Source organism: Anser brachyrhynchus (genome assembly GCF_964034855.1).
Source record: "Anser brachyrhynchus genome assembly, chromosome: 13".
Taxonomy (NCBI): Eukaryota; Metazoa; Chordata; class Aves; order Anseriformes; family Anatidae; genus Anser; species Anser brachyrhynchus.
Window position 1 is genome coordinate 6,912,908 of NC_137708.1, and position 19,021 is coordinate 6,931,928.

At 46.6% G+C, this 19,021-nt stretch overlaps 1 protein-coding gene across 8 annotated transcripts in view; it reads left to right on the top strand.

Annotated features, from left to right (window-relative positions):
- The window catches only part of ATP11C (ATPase phospholipid transporting 11C (ATP11C blood group)), a 59,737-nt gene that overhangs the window by 21,721 nt on the left and 18,995 nt on the right, over positions 1-19,021 (top strand). For all 8 annotated transcript variants that reach the window (XM_080553453.1, XM_080553452.1, XM_080553448.1 and 5 more), the window contains exons 4-20: positions 3,562-3,642; positions 4,686-4,793; positions 5,505-5,633; positions 7,911-8,014; positions 8,650-8,700; positions 9,528-9,592; positions 10,175-10,256; positions 10,618-10,768; positions 11,699-11,896; positions 13,263-13,424; positions 13,637-13,794; positions 14,388-14,459; positions 15,050-15,123; positions 15,849-15,952; positions 16,609-16,790; positions 17,856-18,119; positions 18,489-18,663. In XM_080553453.1, the coding sequence (XP_080409579.1) occupies positions 3,562-3,642; positions 4,686-4,793; positions 5,505-5,633; positions 7,911-8,014; positions 8,650-8,700; positions 9,528-9,592; positions 10,175-10,256; positions 10,618-10,768; positions 11,699-11,896; positions 13,263-13,424; positions 13,637-13,794; positions 14,388-14,459; positions 15,050-15,123; positions 15,849-15,952; positions 16,609-16,790; positions 17,856-18,119; positions 18,489-18,663 (2,160 nt within the window). The remainder of the gene's footprint in view (positions 1-3,561; positions 3,643-4,685; positions 4,794-5,504; positions 5,634-7,910; positions 8,015-8,649; positions 8,701-9,527; positions 9,593-10,174; positions 10,257-10,617; positions 10,769-11,698; positions 11,897-13,262; positions 13,425-13,636; positions 13,795-14,387; positions 14,460-15,049; positions 15,124-15,848; positions 15,953-16,608; positions 16,791-17,855; positions 18,120-18,488; positions 18,664-19,021) is intronic.

The window sequence follows — 19,021 nt, forward strand, 5'->3', positions numbered from 1 at the left end:
AACGGGGGATCCTGAGGTAACGGCTGTGCGTGGCTCCTCCTGGCAGCGCTGCAGAAAGGCCAGTTCACCCTGGCATCAGCTGGCTCTCGGCCATCGCTTGATTTCACTGGCACTGCTCCCTTTTGTCAGAGTGAATTTGTAACTTGCCTTGTGCTGAAGTGACGCCCTGGAGGCAGAATGCCCTTCTTGTGGAGATGGCCATTTAGTGATGCAGCATTGCATTTTGTCTGCTGGCCCTCTGGTCCTTAAGAACACTGTGTGTTCTTGGTCCTGCCTACAGAACTCCCTGTAGTTTAGCTGCTTGCCCATTTTAGACGCGGATGTATGCAGGTGAGATAAAAGCCTTGCTCTTCCTCCTCATTGTTATTCTGTGATCTGTGACTGCCTCTAAAATAAGGAAGCAATCCTCGTGCTCCACTAGAGAGAGAAAAACAAACCCAACCAAACACGCTCTGGCAGCACTCATACCGCCCCGTGAAGTAGCCAACAGCCCCTGGTGCTCATCATTCTGGAGCTGCTGGAGACTTCACTCATCCCAAGAAAAGCACTCACGGTAACTCCACTCACATAAAATATCAAGGGTTATAACTTAGTAAAATGGCATTTATAGCTTAAACGTTGGTGTTTATCTTTAAATTACTTTAAATTATTGGAATTGTCACAAGTGCTGCATTAAGGGTGCAGTGTGGCAGCAGTTGGGTTGTTCCCTGCATGGTAGATTTGTACCTGAGCAGTGTGCGCCCAGGGAGCCCCTCTGGGCATCGCCTACCACATCTCCTCTACCTGCTGTGACTCCAAATTCAGCTCTTGGTAGAGAGAGAGAGGAAGAAAAAGTACACACGTTAACCATAAGACACTAATTAGTGCACTAACAGGGATATGAATAACTGTTTTGTTGGTCCATCTATTGCAATGCTCAAAGGAAACTAAGTCAACTCCTGGAGGAGACAGATGGTCTGAAGTAAGTGTGGTCGAGGTGTATTTGTAGAGGGACCAAGCTGATAGCAATCACCTTATTTAGGAGGTGCCAGGAATAAAAAAAAAAGTTATTTTAGATAGATAAGGATGACTTCTGGATTGTGGTCTTCAGTATAGTAAACAATGAATTTGGAAGAAACTGTTAAGTAACAGAAGGATTTTGTCACTCTTAAGTGGATCCAAATTAAGCTGTTAAAGTCCTAAAGCGTGTCAAAAAATAGCTTCAAATGAGTCTGCCTTTGATGTTTTGGCACGCTGCTCTTGTGTCCTTCTGCTTTCCACCAACAGTGACAGGCAGAAGAACTGTGTTGAGCCACAGGCTGCATACAGAGTGCAGTAGCAATCTCCAAATATATAAATGAGTTATTCCAGGGACCTTATCCAGTACTTGTGTTCATACCTCTGTAATACAGCATTTGTGTGGACAGTAATCGTACTGTTTGTTTAAATAAATACATACAGCTGCATCTTGTCTGGTGCAGAAAACTCCCACGGGGTAGCAGTGGGAGTCTCAGGAAGCCCCGGGTAGATATCCCTTCCCTCTGCCTTGCTCTGCTTAGCTGAAAGTCAGAGTTCCTCTTGTGTTTACAAGATCTGTCCACTTCTAGCAAGATAAATTTGGGTTGACTGACCTATACTTTGTATTGCCTCTCTAAGTGGCCATCTGGACGTGCGGGGCTTTGTGTGATGTGACTGTGCAGTGCTTTGCACCATCCTCACTTGAAGTTCTCCAAAGTCTGGTTTCTACAGCTTTCTGCCTGTAAACATGTTACAGCCATTTGGGTGAAGCAGGGTGTTGTGTTCCTGGAGGTACTTGTTGTGTTTAGCTTGGTCTGCCCTCATTCTGCTTACCTGGCTACTTGTGATGTAGCTGTTCCACTTCAGCGTTGTTTGGCACTTCTCAGCTTGGGTCCGGTCGTGCAGGGTAAGAATACAACGTGCAGCATTTCAAAGAGTTAAAAAATTCCACATGGCTTCCTCCCAGCCGATAAGAGCAGTTCTGTGCTTAACGCAGCTTTTAACAGAGAGCCTAAAACAACAAACATGCAGATGCTGTTTGTGAGCGTGCCAGGGAAGCGCAAACAAACAGAGCACAACAAAGTCCCTTTGTGGGGACACAAAGCCTTTCTGCTGAGCTTCCCAGTCCCTTGCCGTCATAGCTCTCCGCATCTGCCCCTTGTGCTCCCATCCTCTCTGGGGATGTCAGGAAAACGGCCAAATTTTTGTGCCCTGATTTAAAGGTGCCCCAGGGGAAGCCCTTGGGGTCTGCCCTGGTGGCTTTGGTCCCCCGCACAGTATTTTGAGTGACGCTGCAAGCGTCGCTGCTGGCAGTGCCTGCTGGCAGGGAGCTATGAGGCGTGCACAGATGGATGGCTGCATCTCAGCACAGAAGTTGTTGGGGGCTGAATTCTCTGTTTGCTTTTGGGCTGCTGCCCTCCTGCTGCCAGAACGATGCATGCGTGGAGCAGCTGGGGCAGGCACCTGATACCTGCCCTGGGCAACACCCTTGGGCCCACCAGCCGTGAGGTGAAAGGCTTTTTGTGTTGTCGCGTGGGAGAGGACACCTTCATGATGAATCTCTTCAGTGGGCAAACAGTGCAGCTTTTCCTGCTCTTACATGAGTTCCTCCTAATTATGAGCCTGTTCCGCTGTTCTTCCCCTTTAGGCCAAGCCGTGATGCAGTCAATAGAAACAGTGGTTTCCCACAGCCCAGAGGTGGTATTGATGTTGAAGGGGCTCTGCTGGGCTTTGTTCTTAGGGAATTGGTCTTTGCCGCAGCGCTAGCTCAAGGCACGATGAGCACTGCACCTAGCTCAAGGACTCCAACCATTGACCTGAAGGCCCTTGTGTGGTCTTTGTGCTGTTTAAACCACACTCTTAACTCCCGTGTTTCAGAGCTCGAAGGCAAAATGTTAGTTTCTGTTTTACTCAAGTATTCCTGTGCTGTTTCACAATATATTTCCTTGGTAAATCGGGCTGGTGCATGTTGCTTTTAACCTCTCAGTGTCAGTGGTTCAAGAGGACTAGTACTGCCCTCCTGCTCACAACTACCCGTATTTTGGGGTTTGGTTGTGCCCCAATCTTCATGGCCAAAGAGGAGAAATGGTCTTCCTGAGGTGTTTTTCTCTTTGCGCATTGCTGCTGCCTCTGCACCATCCTCCTTCCCCGCCCTAGTCCTCTCCAGTACATCCCATGGCAGGAGGAGACTTGTTCGCCTCAACACTTGAGCGGTTGCGTTTTTGTAACCCGTCCCCAGCAACCTTTTCATCCAGGCTTTTATTTTCCACTAGGGTGAGGTCAAATTGAGATTTTTAAACTACTTCTGAAAGACTTTTTCCCACCTGAGGACATCCCATGGCCTTCAGGAGAAGGGGTAGCTGTCTTGAGATGGAGGAGAGCATCCTCAGGATGCCTTTGCTATCGCTTCCTATGTGCCCCCTCCTTCCCTCCTTCTGTGCTGGGGTGCGATAGTACACTTTCCATCCAAGTGTACCAAGCACCCTTTCACTCCAGCGGCCAGAGCTTTTGTTTCTTCTGCTACCTGAAAGCAAGTTGTCACCAGTATGTTCCTTCTGTCTGCAGGTGATAGTGGACACCCCGACCAGTCCGATAACCAGTGGCCTTCCGCTCTTCTTTGTGATCACCGTCACAGCCATCAAACAGGTAAACGCAGTAATTTGGGGAGAGGAAGATTGCCTTCCTGTAGGGATGTTCTTGTGCTCTTTGGGACATATGATGGAGAAAAAGCTGAATGTTTATTTGAGTATACTCAGAAATCGTCAAAATGGGCTGGTAAGTTTGGTAACCCCTTCAGGAGGTCAGACGTGTGTATCGGCCCTCCTCAAGAGAGACTGCATGCTGAATATGGATGCTGGTGTAATGGTGTATGGTGTAATGGTGCATGGTGCAATGTAAAACATCTCTATATATTGTTGAAAGCAAACTGTGGTGGATCGTAAAGGTTAGTACTGTGGCTGCCTCTCTAGTTCTGTCTTTACTTGAATTTTTCTTCTCTTTTTAGAAATGTTTTCTGACTCTTTGCAGAATAGAGACGTGCTCCAAATATAGCCTGTGCTCTGCTCCCTTGTTAGTAAATGGAAAAGACAGGTTCTGTTCAAACTCAGCTAGTCTTGAAGCTATGTAGTCCTCTTTCTTGCGGTGCTGAGAGACCATTTTCCTCCCATCATATGCACATGTGCCATTTTAAATTTCCTCCTCAGAAGTATTAAATAATAAAATAAGTTTCTTCTGCAGGGGCCAAAAAGGCAGAGCGAGAGTAAAATCCATCTGCTTCAAATATGAATGTTTTATTCTTTTAGTGAAGACAGAAGAGGAAGAGTCTTGCCCTGCGTTACCATAGGAAAGAGAGTCACAGGGTGCTAAGCATGTTATTCATATTATCAGTCTATTCTTGCTAACGCTGAGAATAATAGAAACATGTTACAGTAATTTAGCTGATCGTTGCATGCACTGCATATAGATTATTTTTGTTACTTTTATCTGTTCCGAATCTTTCAAATATGCATATAAAGTTTTTAAAATAAATTGATTCAGTTTGAGCTGCTCTGATTGATATTTAGTCAGGCATGAAGGAGTTCTGAGGACTGTTTAACTTTTTTTTCTCTCTCTCTCCACCTCCAGTCATCCTATTTCATTCGTTTACTTGCTCTGTTACAAGTTTGTGTTGCCTGTATTTGTGTGCCTAGGGATATGAGGACTGGTTGAGACACAGAGCTGACAATGAAGTGAACAAGAGTACTGTCTTCATTGTTGAAAATGCAAAGCAAGTGCAGAAGGAGAGTGAAAAAATCAAGGTAATCGTTAGTAGAGAATTCACATGTGAGTGAAATGGATGGGGCGCTAGGGTGGGTGATAGGCACTGGTGCCTGCAGGAGGGCTGTGCTGCGGTCTTGCCGAGCTGCACAAAGTCTCTGGCTTTCGCACAAGATGCTCTGAGGGCCCTTCCCTGTTAATAAGTGAAGCTTCCTTTGTTTGACTGCTTTTGAGAGGCTGTCTTACAAAAGCTGTGCCAGGGCTGACAAATGACAGATCTGTCAGCGTTTTGCATTTGTCTGGGACAGGCAGTCCTCTTCTATTTCCAACTCTCCCAAGGACACCGGGAAAGCACACTAGCTTTGACATAAATTTATCACCCAGCACTTCAGATTAGTACAGAGTCTCTGGCTTCGTCAAGATTCAGCAGGGAAATAAATAATAACCTCGCCGCGTGGGCAGTCTGCGTTGGTGCTGGGTGGGATTGACCTGTTGGGCTGCGGTCCGGTGCTGGGACGCGCGCCCACCCCGTGGGCATTGGGGCTGCCCAGCAGGCTGCTGGGGTGCTCGGAGGGGAGCCCCGGGGGAGCGAGCTGGGTCGTTGGAGTCGTTGTGACTCCGATCGTGATCTTGGACTCCCTGATGTCCCTTTTAGCCAAGGTGGTTTCTTCTAGGCTTTGAGAGAAGCTAAATCTGTAAGTATCTAATAATAACTGAGAGGGCTTTTTGTTGAAATGCTTCCTTTCTTCCAGGTTGGAGACATAGTAGAAGTGAAAGCAGATGAGACCTTCCCCTGTGACTTGATATTTTTGGCCTCAAGTAGTGTTGATGGGACCTGTTACGTCACTACAGCGAGCCTGGATGGCGAGTCGAATTTCAAGGTGATGGGGATGGCTGGGCGGCGTGCAGGACTGCTGCTCTGGTGTGCTGGGGCAGCTGTGGCTGAAGCTTGTGCGTGTATGGGGTGTGTGAGAGAGTGAGGTTAACTGGAAGATGCTCCCGTGTAACCTGTCCCCACGGCTGTGTGGCTATATTTAACATTTCCTCCCTCCGTCTGCTCATCAGTGAGTCAGCACTGAAGTGCTCTGTGGATTGTTTATTTTTCTTTTTTTTTAAACAGCTCTTCTCGCTGGCGCTGCTCCAAATTGATTCCATCTTTATCAAAACAAACACCAATAAAAAAACAATATCAATAAATAATAATACGGCTTTGCTGCATTACCATCCGTCCTAGGCAATGTCTTACTGCTTCCCTGCTCCTATTGCATGTCACGAAGGCCGGTGCGTAGGTAATGCAGCAACCACAGCTGCTTCAGCGTATAGCTCCCTTTTCAGTACCTGCCAGCACTTCTCTTACTTAACCGAGCTATTTCAGTGACATCTGGGACTTTCTGAGGCACTCTGTCTTGAGTCGTATGATTTGGGGAACTTTTCACCAGTGAGAAAAAAATCCCCTTTGTTTTTTCTTTCTTGGAGGTGAGGGTAGGAAGGGGGAAGGAAAGGGGATTTTTGTTTTTTTTTTTTTTGCTTTCCCCCTTACTGAATCAAGAACTGAAATTTGATATTAGTCTTGCTCAGGACGAATCTCTTCTTTAGTGTGTTTTCTTCCTTTATTTTTTTCCCCTTCTCCAAGGGAAAGAGGTAATGACAAAAAGAAAATTACATTTGTCATACGACACGAACATTTGTTTTCACTTGCGTTTGATAAATATTTATACAGATATTAGCAACTGCAGTAGTAAGAGTGGAAGTTACTTTAAAATTTCATGATACGTTTTGGCACGCTCTGAAGTCCGTGGGAATTACCAGTGTTGATCTGCCTGTATGGGGTTTGCAGCTCCGATCTTTATTGGTGGCTGTTAATTGGTACTGAAAAGTTTGTGGAGGAGCTGGTGCAGCATTGACGTACCAGAGTGGTTATACTAGTAAGAGCTTTGAAGTGGCACGAGGCTAAAAATAGATATCCATATTAAATGGGCAGTTGCTTAGTAGTGTCAGGTGCATCATATGCATGAGTTAACGTAACTTTTTCAGCGTCTTGGCTTTGACTCATTAAGTGGAATGCTAAATTTCTATATTAAGCACTGTATTTTTCTTGGTTTATGGATTCCTGTAGGTAAAGAGGGGCTATCTCCAGCTTCTTGACAAGATGAAGACGGAAAATGAATTAAAAGGTGCAGGGAGGGAGTAGAAAAGCAAGTGCTGTTTGAGGAAATACATCTAACATTAGGACCAAGGGTGTGCCGCAAAACTAGGGCAGGGGAAGCACACCCAGGTAGTCATAAAACCTCCTCTGCACTAATAGCTGCTGCCTGCCGTGTTGTATGTTTTTCTGGTGTGTGTCAGGCTGTGCATGTGGGAAGGATGCCTAGTTACGTGGAACTGGGGCAGAGTTATAAAATGGGTTGTGGCAGGGCTCTGCCTTTGAAGCAAGAATCTTCAGCCATACGTTACCTAAAAGAGCATGTGTTTTCTAAAGAGGCTAAGGGACCGTGGATGTAAGGATGGAGGAACTGATTAGGAGGCTGTATCGCTCAGTAACTGCACGGTGTCCATGGTGACTGGAGCGTCGGATGCAAAACTCGGCACAGGGGCCTGATTTGATATTGGGCATTGTATGAACAGTTCTGAACTGTTCCACAGAAGCTGCGATTTATAGCAGAGGTGTGGGTGTGGGTGTGCTTTCAGTATGAAAACCCAGGCAGTTCCCAAGCCAAGCATTAAGGTGGGCATTTATAACGTCACAGCTACGTGTATGGCATGGCAGTTCCTCCTGCAGTGCCCAACGAGAGGAACACAAAGGCAATGGGCTGAGGAAGCTTTTTAATGCATTTGTTTGTGAGGACGGATTAAGGCAGCCTGTCGCACAGCCCGCAGTGGTTCGGAGCCGCCAGCAGCTCCTATAAATAGCGCTCGCAGGCAGCGAGCTGATCCGCCGTGGGCTCCCCAGCTAATTGCGAGCGACGAACCTTCGCAGCGCCTAAAAACAGCTTTGAGCCCGCCGATGCTGGGGCTGGCCTCTCATTACCTCTGGTGTCCCGGGGGGGCACCTGCAGCCCCCGGGGGAGATGCAGAGGCGCTGGGTGCCGGCGGGCCCGCCTGCAGCCCGAGCTGCGTTCCTGGGGCTGCTGCTGAAAGGTGTGTGCTTCTCTTGCCAGACTCACTACGCGGTGCGGGATACCACCGTGCTCTGCACGGATGAAGCCATAGATGCCCTCACAGCCACGATTGAGTGCGAACAGCCGCAGCCAGACCTCTACAAGTGAGTGTGGGCATCCTCGCTGCCCCCCCCCTCCCAGCCTGCTACCAAAGCCTCGGCCACATCTCTAAATATAAGTTAAAGCTCAATAAAGCGAGGGGTGTGTTTGTTGTCAGCAAATGACAGGTTTCTGGAGGCAGCAGTGAGCTACGGGGCTTCTGGATGAGGGTGGCAAAGTCAACGCTGGGCTGCTTCAGGTCTCAGTTCCTTTGCAGCAAAGCCTCTCCGACAAACACTCATCGTGGCGTAATGAGTTCTATTTTTGTCAGCTCAGCTCTAGTAGTGGTGCATGCACCTATTTTTAGGCCAGCGTACCTTCCAAGTAAAATGCATTCCAGGATTAAGCTGTCTTGGTGGTTAAATCCCTTGAAGGAGGCTTGCTGCCGCGTGTTTTACGCCGTGACTGAGATGAGCTGGGGGTGCCCGGGCATGGTCAGTTCCTGCTGTGCTGGGGGTGGCAGGGGGGAGGCACCCAGGGTGGTGGGCTGTGGTTTGTCCCTTCTGGAGCCTTGACCTCTCAGCTGCATGAATTACTATGTTCCCGTCTCCTGATGATGACATTTTAGTGTGTTTGTAGTAGCTCTTTTTAATGTTCATATGTTTGTATTTCAAGTTTCTCGTGTACTTTTTAATTGCAGATTTGTTGGAAGAATTATTATCTACAGAAGTAACCAAGAGCCCATAGCCAGGTTAGTCTTGGAGCTCTCTCACTGTTCCCCTCAAAGTTAGGAGGCATCTACACCAAATTTCAAGGATCTGAACTGTTGCTATCACTAGGGAATGTCTGTTTCTCTTCAGCTGTTCCAAATATCTCCTTTATTAAAGGAGACCTGTTATTAATCCCCCTGCTTGCTTTCTTCTGCCACTTGGTGACTCATCTGAGCCCACCGGGGGACTGGGGAAGCTTTCTGTAGCTGTGAGTGGGAGCTGTGGACAATCTCCAAGTGACAGTCCGTAGAGCCCCCAGGGAATGGCCCAGGACACAGGGACGGGGCTTCCAGCATTGAGTGCTCGTGTGCTGGAAGAAAACCCACGGTGCTCCTTAGCCACTGTATTCCTGCCAGCAGCCTCTGCAGCCTCCTAAAGAAAGAGAAGCAGCCAAGGGTCATGGGCGGGACGTTCAAAGAGAAATAAAAACAGGAGTGGGAGCAAAATAAGCTGACTTTGGTGCCATTGATTGACTGCTGAAATTGATAGATTTTCTAAGGCTTTAAAAAGTTTTTTTTATATGATTACTAGTACATGTTACATGTGAATGTTTTGTACTTATTCCTCCAAAACTTCAGTGAGAACCCACCATTAAATTTGGGACTTTGAGCACCAAGGATGGTCCACGTAACATGAAACAGAAATAAAAGTACATACATGGAAAAATAAGGAAAGTCTAATTTAACATACAAATGAAGTGATCACTTCTAAAAAATCATCAGTTTAGCTTTATTGTTTCTCTGTGTAATTGTAAAGAAGTTTGAATGTTCTTTTAGTGATGTGCTATTATAACTTCTTTTATGCTTAGGTCTTTGGGTCCCGAAAACTTGTTGCTGAAAGGTGCTACCCTCAAAAATACCAAGAAGATTTATGGTGAACATTTTTTTTATTATAGTTCTGATGAACATTTGAATTTGTCACTACCACTATATCTAGAAAGAGAAAAATACTTATCTACAGCCTGACTGCCAGGATTCTACAGTTGCATTTATACGCCAGCTGCTTGAAAAGTTTCTAGGGTAAAATCTGGAGGTGCTGGCTATATCTGCAGTGCTGCCATGCTATGCAGGTTGTGTCAGTACACCTAAGCAAGCTTTTCTTTGTGTCTGAGTTACAAAGAATAGGGACTTGTTTCCAAATCCTTTTGCTGAACACTTTTGCTAGAATCACATTCCTAGACATCAGTAATTTCGAATGAAGGCTGTTAGGGAAGACTGATATTTTTTGTAACTGTGTGTGATCCTTGGGCTGCCGGTCAGTGCTCAGGGATATGTGCAATTAACATTACTTAGCAGCCACTGAGCCTTCTGCAGTTGAGCAGCCCTTGGGTAATGCCGATTTCTTGAACTGGGAGTCAAGTTCCCATGTACACGCTGATGCCTCCGATGGCTCGGTGAAAGCTGGGTCCCTTCTGGCTTGTGAGTCCCTGATGAGCTCTGCTTTAATCCTCTGTAGGTGTGGCAGTCTATACTGGTATGGAAACAAAAATGGCTTTGAACTACCAAGGGAAATCTCAGAAACGCTCTGCTGTAGAAAAGTGAGTAATTATAGTAGGCAAAAATTGGTATAAGCTGTTGGGTTTTGTCATGGATGACTTGCACAGAAATGATCCCCTAATCTGCTGCCTTTTGTTTCAGATGCTCTCTGATTTTCCATGCAATCTGTGTATTCCATTAAGCATATCTTTCAAGGAGCTACATCATTTAGTAGCTTTTTTATTTTTTAAAAAAGTAAGAAATGCTAAAATGTATGAACTGACCCTGAGTATCAGCACTGTCAAAAGCACTTGTTCTGCAATTCCCTTCTTAAGATTAAGGAAGTTCTGTTCCTGCTTATTTGCATGATTTTCTTTATAAAAATAGTTGCAAGAATTCTAAAAAGAAACCTCTATTTTTCAGATCTATCAACGCTTTCCTGATAGTGTATTTGTGCATCCTATTGAGCAAAGCTACTGTGTGCACGACTCTGAAATATGTCTGGCAGAGTAATCCACGTAACGATGAGCCTTGGTACAATGAAAAAACTAAAAAAGAGAGAGAGACATTCAAGGTAAATGGATTTGTATTTCAGCACCTCCTCCAGCTTTATTTATTCTGTCAGTTTTATTTAATCTGATCGTGCCTGCTGCCAACCCTGTGATGCCTGTTTGCTCTTCGGAAGTGCTGCCACATACTGCGGTCTCTCCATGTTTGTGTTTGTCTCCTGTCTCGGTTACTACCTGCATCTCTCATACTTGTGCACTGCAATGCTTGCATGGAGCAGGGCACAGTGATGCTCGTAGCAAGGCTTGCCGCTAACCCTGCTTGCGCCCTGGCATCCCCATCACCCTGGGGACAAGTGAATACATGCAGGCTACCGGCAGGCGGGTGGGTAACATCATTTCCACCACGCAGAGACATTATATAAATGCAGCAGCTGATTTAACCTGGATCCTTATCTGAACTTGAGCTATCTTTCAGCTTTGAGTAGATAAATTGAGGCCACGTCAGCCAGGTTCTTAAGCTTGCCGAGGCACAGGCAGCCAAGCCTGAAAGAGTGAGTGCGAGTGGGTGGAAATCAGCTGATTCCGTTGATTGTTGAGTGGGACTTCAGAGGTGTCACTGAATTGGTTGTACCCTTGCCATAGCTTGACTGGTCTCAAAGCACTGTGCTCCAGGTAGCTGAGATGAGAATCAGCATGTAACAGTATGTTCTGAAAAGGAGTATGTACCTGCATAAAACGGAGATTTGGTCACTTTGAAACAGTGAGATGTGCTCTTCTATTATACCCTCACATAGCTGTAGAAGGCAGTGAGATTTTCTACATCGAAGGAAAATAGAATTTGGCTGTACCTTAACTGTACTCAGTTATTTTCAGGATTTTTTTTTTCTATTTAACCTTTAAGGAAATGCTGTCTAAAACCTCAGAGTTGTTGTTGTAAACTGTCTCATCCCTGAGTTATGCACAGACTGTATCTTCCTCTTGTCTTTCCATTGCAGGTGTTGCGGATGTTCACAGACTTCTTGTCATTTATGGTCCTCTTCAATTTTATTATCCCAGTCTCCATGTATGTTACAGTAGAGATGCAGAAGTTCTTGGGTTCCTTCTTCATCTCTTGGGACAAGGAAATGTACGATGAAGAAATAAAAGAGGGAGCGTTGGTGAACACCTCGGACCTGAATGAGGAGCTTGGACAGGTCAGAACGAGCTCTGTTTGCATCTGCTGTGAGGAATGTCATCTGGGTTGGCGGAGGAGGGCAACAAGGGTCCACTTTGGCTACCAGCATGCACACCATACATCATCCCCTCCTACCATGGTGGGGCTGTGGTGGTCAGTACTTCTGGTGGTGGTCTTTGTGCCTCTCTTGGCTTCAGTGGCTGTGTATCACTTGCTGTCTCCAACTTGATGGTTCTCCCCACCACAGCTGTTATGATGGTACATTAAAAAACAAAGATTGACAAAGCATTTGGAAAGTTGACTTAAGTTGAGCATTGCGGTGTTGTTACATTACTTCTTATCAGTGCACCTTAAACAGAAATTAAAAGCCTTGCTGTATTTAATTAAGGCAAAAGAAAAACACAGGCAGGAAGAAAATTGATTGCAGTTTTTATTCCAACACTACAGTTCTTGATAGCTCTGAAAAACAATTAGTGGGCCACTGCCGCTGGAGCTTGTAACATTTTCCCTAATAAGAAACCGTGTTGTGGCAGTTGCTCGCTGTCCCAGCAGGGCAGAGCTTCAGCCAGTCTGGTGACACTTTCCATTTAACATGATTCTACTCGCTGCGTGAAATGGATAAGGTTATAAATAGTGTATGAAGGAGTAGGAATTGGGTCACGCCAATTGTTTCCATACTGGGGAAAATCAGGCACAGTACTCCGCATGTCAGGATGGTTTTCTTTCTCCGCTTCAATTAAAAATGAAAAATCCTCTGTCTCTTCAAGGATTAACAGAAATGACTGCCCAGTCGTCTCTGGGCATGTAATGTACATGCAACCAGGCTGCTGCAGGCTTTGCTGGAGCAGTTAGAGAGCTGCTAGCTTCTCTCTCTTATCTGTGTCAGGAGAGGCTGAGTGTGGGGTACGTACAGTGCCTCCTGCTTTTTATTTTGCTTAAAAAAAAAAAAATGTTTGGAGTAGCAGTTACCTGCCTTATATACAGCACCAAGATGGAAGTCCCACAAAGGAGGCAGCAGACCTGCAGCAGCAGCTGTATAAGCACTGGGAGCCGCAGCAAAGTAGCCAATAAAGAGGATGAGGGAAAATGAAGGGCCTTGAAACAGATTTTAAAAGCCTTCAGGAGCTGCCTCCCTGCCACTTGTTCAATGGATGAAAGAACAAGGGAGGATGGAAACAGTAAAACTATACAATGGTGTAACCCCCATGCAGCACCTGCATGTTTTTGGATGCCAGGTCAGGAAAGCAGCAAAGTACCCTCCAGGATTGGTCCAGATGTGTCAAAATGCCCCAACCTTTCCATCTGGGGGGCTGCTTCCCTGGCGTGGCTTTGGTGTGGCTGTGGAGGCAGGGAGTGCAGCGAGGTGGGTGTCCCCTTGCTTCTAGGTGGAGTTCGTCTTCACGGACAAAACGGGAACCCTGACGGAGAACAGCATGGAGTTCATCGAGTGCTGCATAGACGGGCACAAGTACAAAGACTGCATTTCAGAGGTTGATGGCTTCTCCCAGACTGATGGGCCCCTAAAATACTATGGCAAAGCAGAAAAGGTAAGAAATCAGCTTGTTGATTAACGCTGGGGTTTTGTTGGCAGCTCCTGGCTGGATGGATATATGTGATCTATTACTGCTGACGTTGCTGGGGGGTGGGGAATATTTTTGGTTTTAAAATACCCATGCACAACAGTGGTAACCAGCTGCTTTGAGTTGGACTGGGTGCGTGGCACGAAGCTGGTAACGAGCCCTTCCTCCATCCTGCCTAGAGCCGAGAAGAGCTGTTCCTGCGAGCCTTGTGCCTGTGCCACACCGTTCAAATCAAGGAAGCGGACCAGGTGGATGGGCTGATAGGACATCCCGAATGCAAACACACCTACATCTCCTCTTCCCCAGATGAAATCGCTTTGGTGAAAGGCGCAGAAAAGTAAGAATGTGAAGGTGTTTTGTTTTTTTTTCCTCTTCTGGGAAGCCACATGAGCATTTGAGTTGGAAAGAGCTCTCCAAAAAAACAGTAAGCTACAAAGGGTCTCTGCTGAGCAGCTTTTCAGGAGGCCAAAGTTTACATTCACTGCTGAGAGCAGCCCCTAAAGTGTGGCATTGCAGCCAGTTTGCTTCCTTTGTGTGCAGTGGCAAAATAATAAGATGGGCTACTTTTGTGAAACGTGTGTTTGAGTCCTTAGAAGATGCTGTTGCCAACTCTGAATTTTAGACTGAGGCCACTGCAGCTCTGTACTAGCTCGTGGATGGTAAATCTACTGGAGACCCAGGGGACCATGTCCGGAGCCTCTTGGCATCTGTGCACTGAAGTGTCCAGCTCTCTGGGCTACAGGAGTGATGCCAAAATGTCACAGCTGGCTCTGCAAGGAGCAAGCGAACATCTGGCCAGGCTTTCTAGCTTGGGCTCTAACTTCTTTGTCTCTCCTCTGCAGTACGGAAAGTGAAATGAGAACACAGTTAATGATTAATATGTGCCAATGGGTGCTCTCACTGTTGTTCTGTCCTCTTGTTTATTGACAGGTATGGTTTCACTTTTCTAGGACTTGAAAATGATTTCATGAAAATACGAAACCAAAAGAATGAAACTGAAATGTAAGTGCCGTGGGGTCTGCCAAGTAATATTGCTCCGGGTAATTGAATGGGTTCTGCTCTGCACCGGCTCCCATGTGGGTTAATTAACTTCAATCAATGTGGCAAACCGGGCAAGGTCAAAACCGCTCAGCAAGGGTTGTCAGACCAGCTACCGACCTGCACAGATACTGCTCCTCCTTGCAAAGAGCAGGCTGAAAGGCTTGCTTGCAAAAACCTGCTGTCAGCTCTATGGAAGCCTTCATTCAGGTCCCTTGAGTGTGCCCAGTCCCTTGCATGTCTCCTTCCCCAGTGCCTGACACCACAGGTGGCTCACCACATTTGAGATTGGTTACCAGCGTTATGGATAGCAGCCGGACCTCCAAGCAAGGCATGGCTTACACTGTGTGACCAGGCTTCTTGTTCCCCCTCCCAAACTCAAAATAATTAGATTTTACCCTTTGGTAACAGCTACTGTGACATCTGCAAGTATGTGAGCAGCTGAGAGTGAATTATCTAATCCCAGTGCTCCCCTACAATCAAAATTCACTTCTTACTCCGGGGAGTTGGCATTGAGTTGTCTTAAAGCTCACTTCCTTTTTTTTTATTTTAAGGTACCAGCTTCTCCATATATTGAACTTCGATCCTGTCCGTCGCCGTATGAGTGTCATTGTGAGGACCATCACAGGTACAGTTAAAAGGCATTTCTAGACTCATGGACATGTGTGCACATATGCACAAATAGAAAACCCCTTCATTCCTTTCTGAACGTGTGTAACAGCGCACTGTAACCCAGAGAGGCTAAGCTCTTAGGTTCTCTGGACTGGTCTAGGCACATTAACACATTTCTAGATACGTTAACTCTGTTACTGGGTCTGGTTGGGATAGTGTTCATTTTCTTCATAGGAGATGCATGGAGCCAGCTGCAGGTTAGGGGAGGGGACAAGGACAGGGACCTTGCTTTTGCTTGCCTTGCCCCAGCCTGGAGGTATAACTACAGGAGGAGGCCTGAGACCTTCACGTGAGTGCGATGGGTTTTCATGGGGTTAGCAGACAAAAATTCAGGGGTCATCCTTCTTAAATTTCAGTCCTGTAAGTTCTAGGACATGGGCTTTTTCCCATCCCCTAAGGTTTCCGAGGCTTCTAAATAGGAAGAAATAAACTGCTTTGTGCAGCCTTCTGCAGCAAGTTTTCTCCGGGCAGGTAGTGACATCGGATAGTTCACCCTGAGGTCAAAGAAGGTTTTGTACAGGTGTCACGCCGCTTTTGGTAGGCAGCCAGGCTTCTAGCAGTTCCTTCTTTAGTCCTGACAGACCTCTTCCTCTGCATCGTTAGCTGGCTATTGAAGCCAGCGTCTGTTAAGTCTTTCTATGGCTTTTGAATGCGATAAACTATTTATAACTCTGCCTTTAGGAAAGCTACTTCTCTTCTGTAAAGGAGCAGACTCCTCTATTTTTCCGAGGGTGCAGCAAGAAGAAATCCAACAAACTAAAGTCCATGTGGACCGCAATGCTATGGTAAGCACGCAGATGGAATTTGGCTGGCTCCTGGGGTCAGGAAAGCCTTATGCCAAAAATAGGGTTGTGACCTTGCTTTGGAGGGAAGTATTGAAAATCTGAGTGCCACTTCTTATTGTTTTGAAGCCTGGCTTCTTTCCTTTTTTGTTTCTTTGACTTCCATGTTTATTTGACTTCTGATATACTTATATGGGCTTGATTGCAGTTGTGTCCAAGCATCTCCAAAGCAAGTTAAAAATAGAAAATAACAATAGCAGACTGTTTGGTGGGAGAAGTCTTTCAATCAGTTGGGATTTGCATGCAAAGGTGGAAGAGAAGCATTTCTTGGGAGGCCTCTTTGGCAGAGGTGGTCGCATGTGGGGGCATGTCCCTTCCTTGGTCCTGGATGTGGGAACACTTGATTCCCACTTGCCCTGTTAGGTGCAGGATATCTGCTCTGTCTGCTGTGTTACGTGCATGTGAATGTACTCTGATGTGAGGAAGCTCCTCTATAAACATAGAGAAATTGGTTTTCTGTCTTAAGCATCGTTACCATCAGGTTCAGTACTCACTGAAAGTACTAACAGTGGGGAAAAGTACTGAGCCTAATGTGGGGAGCTTCAGAAAATATGGTTTTCGGGCACTTGTCCACTTTTTTTTTCTTTCCCTCCTACAAGGATGGCTACCGAACACTTTGTGTGGCATTCAAAGAACTGACTCAAAAGGAGTATGATAAAATAGACCGACAGCTTAATGAAGCGAAGATGGCTCTGCAGGACAGAGAAGAAAAGATGGCAAAGGTTTTTGAAGACACAGAAGCAGACATGCACTTGATTGGCGCAACTGCTGTAGAAGACAGGTAAAGAGCACACAGAGCAGGCACTGTTGGGCACCGTGGTAGCCACGGTTTCTCCATGACTTTGCGTTGTGGTGGACCCACGTTCTCTCACGTGAGCTGCAGCGAGGTTCCTGTGCAGCCTGGGATGGCTTTACCTGTGGTGACAGGACAGCCTGGGAGCCATGGGAGGTAAAACCCAGAACAGTCTGTGAGCGCTGAGCCGCGAGGCAGGCGTTGGAAGTGTCCGGGGCAATCACTCTGTGGCACAACCCGTTACACACTGCCCTAGTTGCTAAAATTGGCTAGTGTAGAAATTAGGATTTATTAATGAAACCACAGAAGTACTTGCACTTCCAGAAAGTGAATGAACGCACACAGTGTTAATTTGCATATCAAAACAAATCGAGTATAATGCAGTGAATTTTGGCTGCACATTAAAATTGGGATTGCCGAGTTCTAATCCTTATTCCTGTGGCAGTAGTTTGATTACCATGGGGACAATCAATTAACTTCTCTCTATCTTATATTTCCTACCTGTAAAATAAGGATACCTGGGGGTGAGGGGGCTGAGGGAGTGTGGATTAACTGGCAAAGTTGGCTAAGCCTCTTTACACCCATGGAGTGTTGTATCTCAGGAACATATTTCTGAGGCTCCTGCCTGTCTGGGGCTTGCTGGGAAGGGCTTCACAGCCTCCTCTGAAGGTCTTGTTTGTTCTGCTGTCATATTTTCTCGATTTACACCTAGTGTAAAGCTGCACCAAGCTCTTTCCGCTTCTGTCTGGAAGCGTGAGATGTTTTTCACCGGTGGTGCTTTTGCACGCCGGGTTGTGCACTAGCAGGTTTGAAGGTGGCTGGGGAAGCCGGCATGCCAGCAAAGGTGGGTGCTTGTGGTCCGTCGGCACGCTGCTGTGGCTGATCCTCTCACCGGGTGGCCAGGATGTGGCCGGTGCAGAGAGTCCAGCTCCGTGACTTGGTCGGGGGGCTCACTGGGGGCTCGCTGGCATGCCACCAGCAGCGCGGAGCCGCTCAGGGTCTGCCTTGCCTCCGAAGCAAATCCGATCGGTCATGTTTCCTCTCCGTGTTCAGGCTGCAAGAACAGTCAGCAGAGACGATCGAAGCTCTGCATGCCGCCGGCATGAAGGTGTGGGTGCTGACGGGAGACAAGATGGAAACGGCCAAGTCCACCTGCTACGCCTGCAGGCTCTTCCAGACCAGCACCGAGCTGCTGGAGCTGACGGTGAAAACAGTGGGGGAGAGCGAGAGAAAGGAGGACCGGCTCCACGAGCTGCTGTTGGAGTACCACAAGAAGCTGATTCAGGATGTTCCCAAACACCGGAGCGGCCTGAAGAGGTGAGTGATGAGGAGGACCCAGCCTGCACGCATTTGGATTATAACACTGGGCGTGGATGCAAACCTGATAGAGAAATTACACCACGTTGTGGCGCTGGGGATGCACTACTTGCACACGCTGCTGCTGGCTCCTTTGCTTTGTTCATTGTCTCTAGTATTAGTTGGTTTTGAACCTAATTATACAGTTCCCTTAGTGAAAGACGTGTTAAATCCAAGATTTTTAAGACTGTAAGCCCCCCAAAAGGGTTGGGGAAAAGATTAATACAAGAGCAATTCCTCTTCCACTAAGATGTAAGCAGCTAGATTGACTTCTTAAAGTGTAACTGATTTTTTTCCCATAACACAAATCTGTTCCTCATTGTGCTCTAGAAGCTGGACGTTGAGTCAAGACTATGGACTGATTATAGATGGCTCGACGCTGTCACTGATACTCAATCCTTCACAGGATTCCAGTTCTAGTAATTACAAAAACATATTTCTACAAATCTGCTTAAAGTGTACTGCAGTTCTCTGCTGCCGAATGGCTCCGTTGCAGAAAGCACAGGTATTTACTTTTTTTTTAACCAACTGAAGCTGTCGTTAAGTGATGTGACACACCTTTAATCCTTTAGCAGGGCTTGACCTGATCTGTAGGTGGGCTTCAAAACCTGTTGTGAGAAATCTGAGTACAAACTGCTGCCTCATTCACCAGAAGGTGCTGAAAACGTTGTGAACTAGTTCAGATCTGGTTTCTTGATTTGAGAGGTTGGCTGCCGTCATAGAACTTACTGCGCTGAGCGGTAGATAGCAAAGTTCAGGAAAAGGCTCCTGGAGGGGCATTGCAAAGCAGGTTGTTATTCGCTAGGGAGTAGGAAAATGCACATGGCACAGGAATTCACTAATTTAAAATACAGCAGTATTGC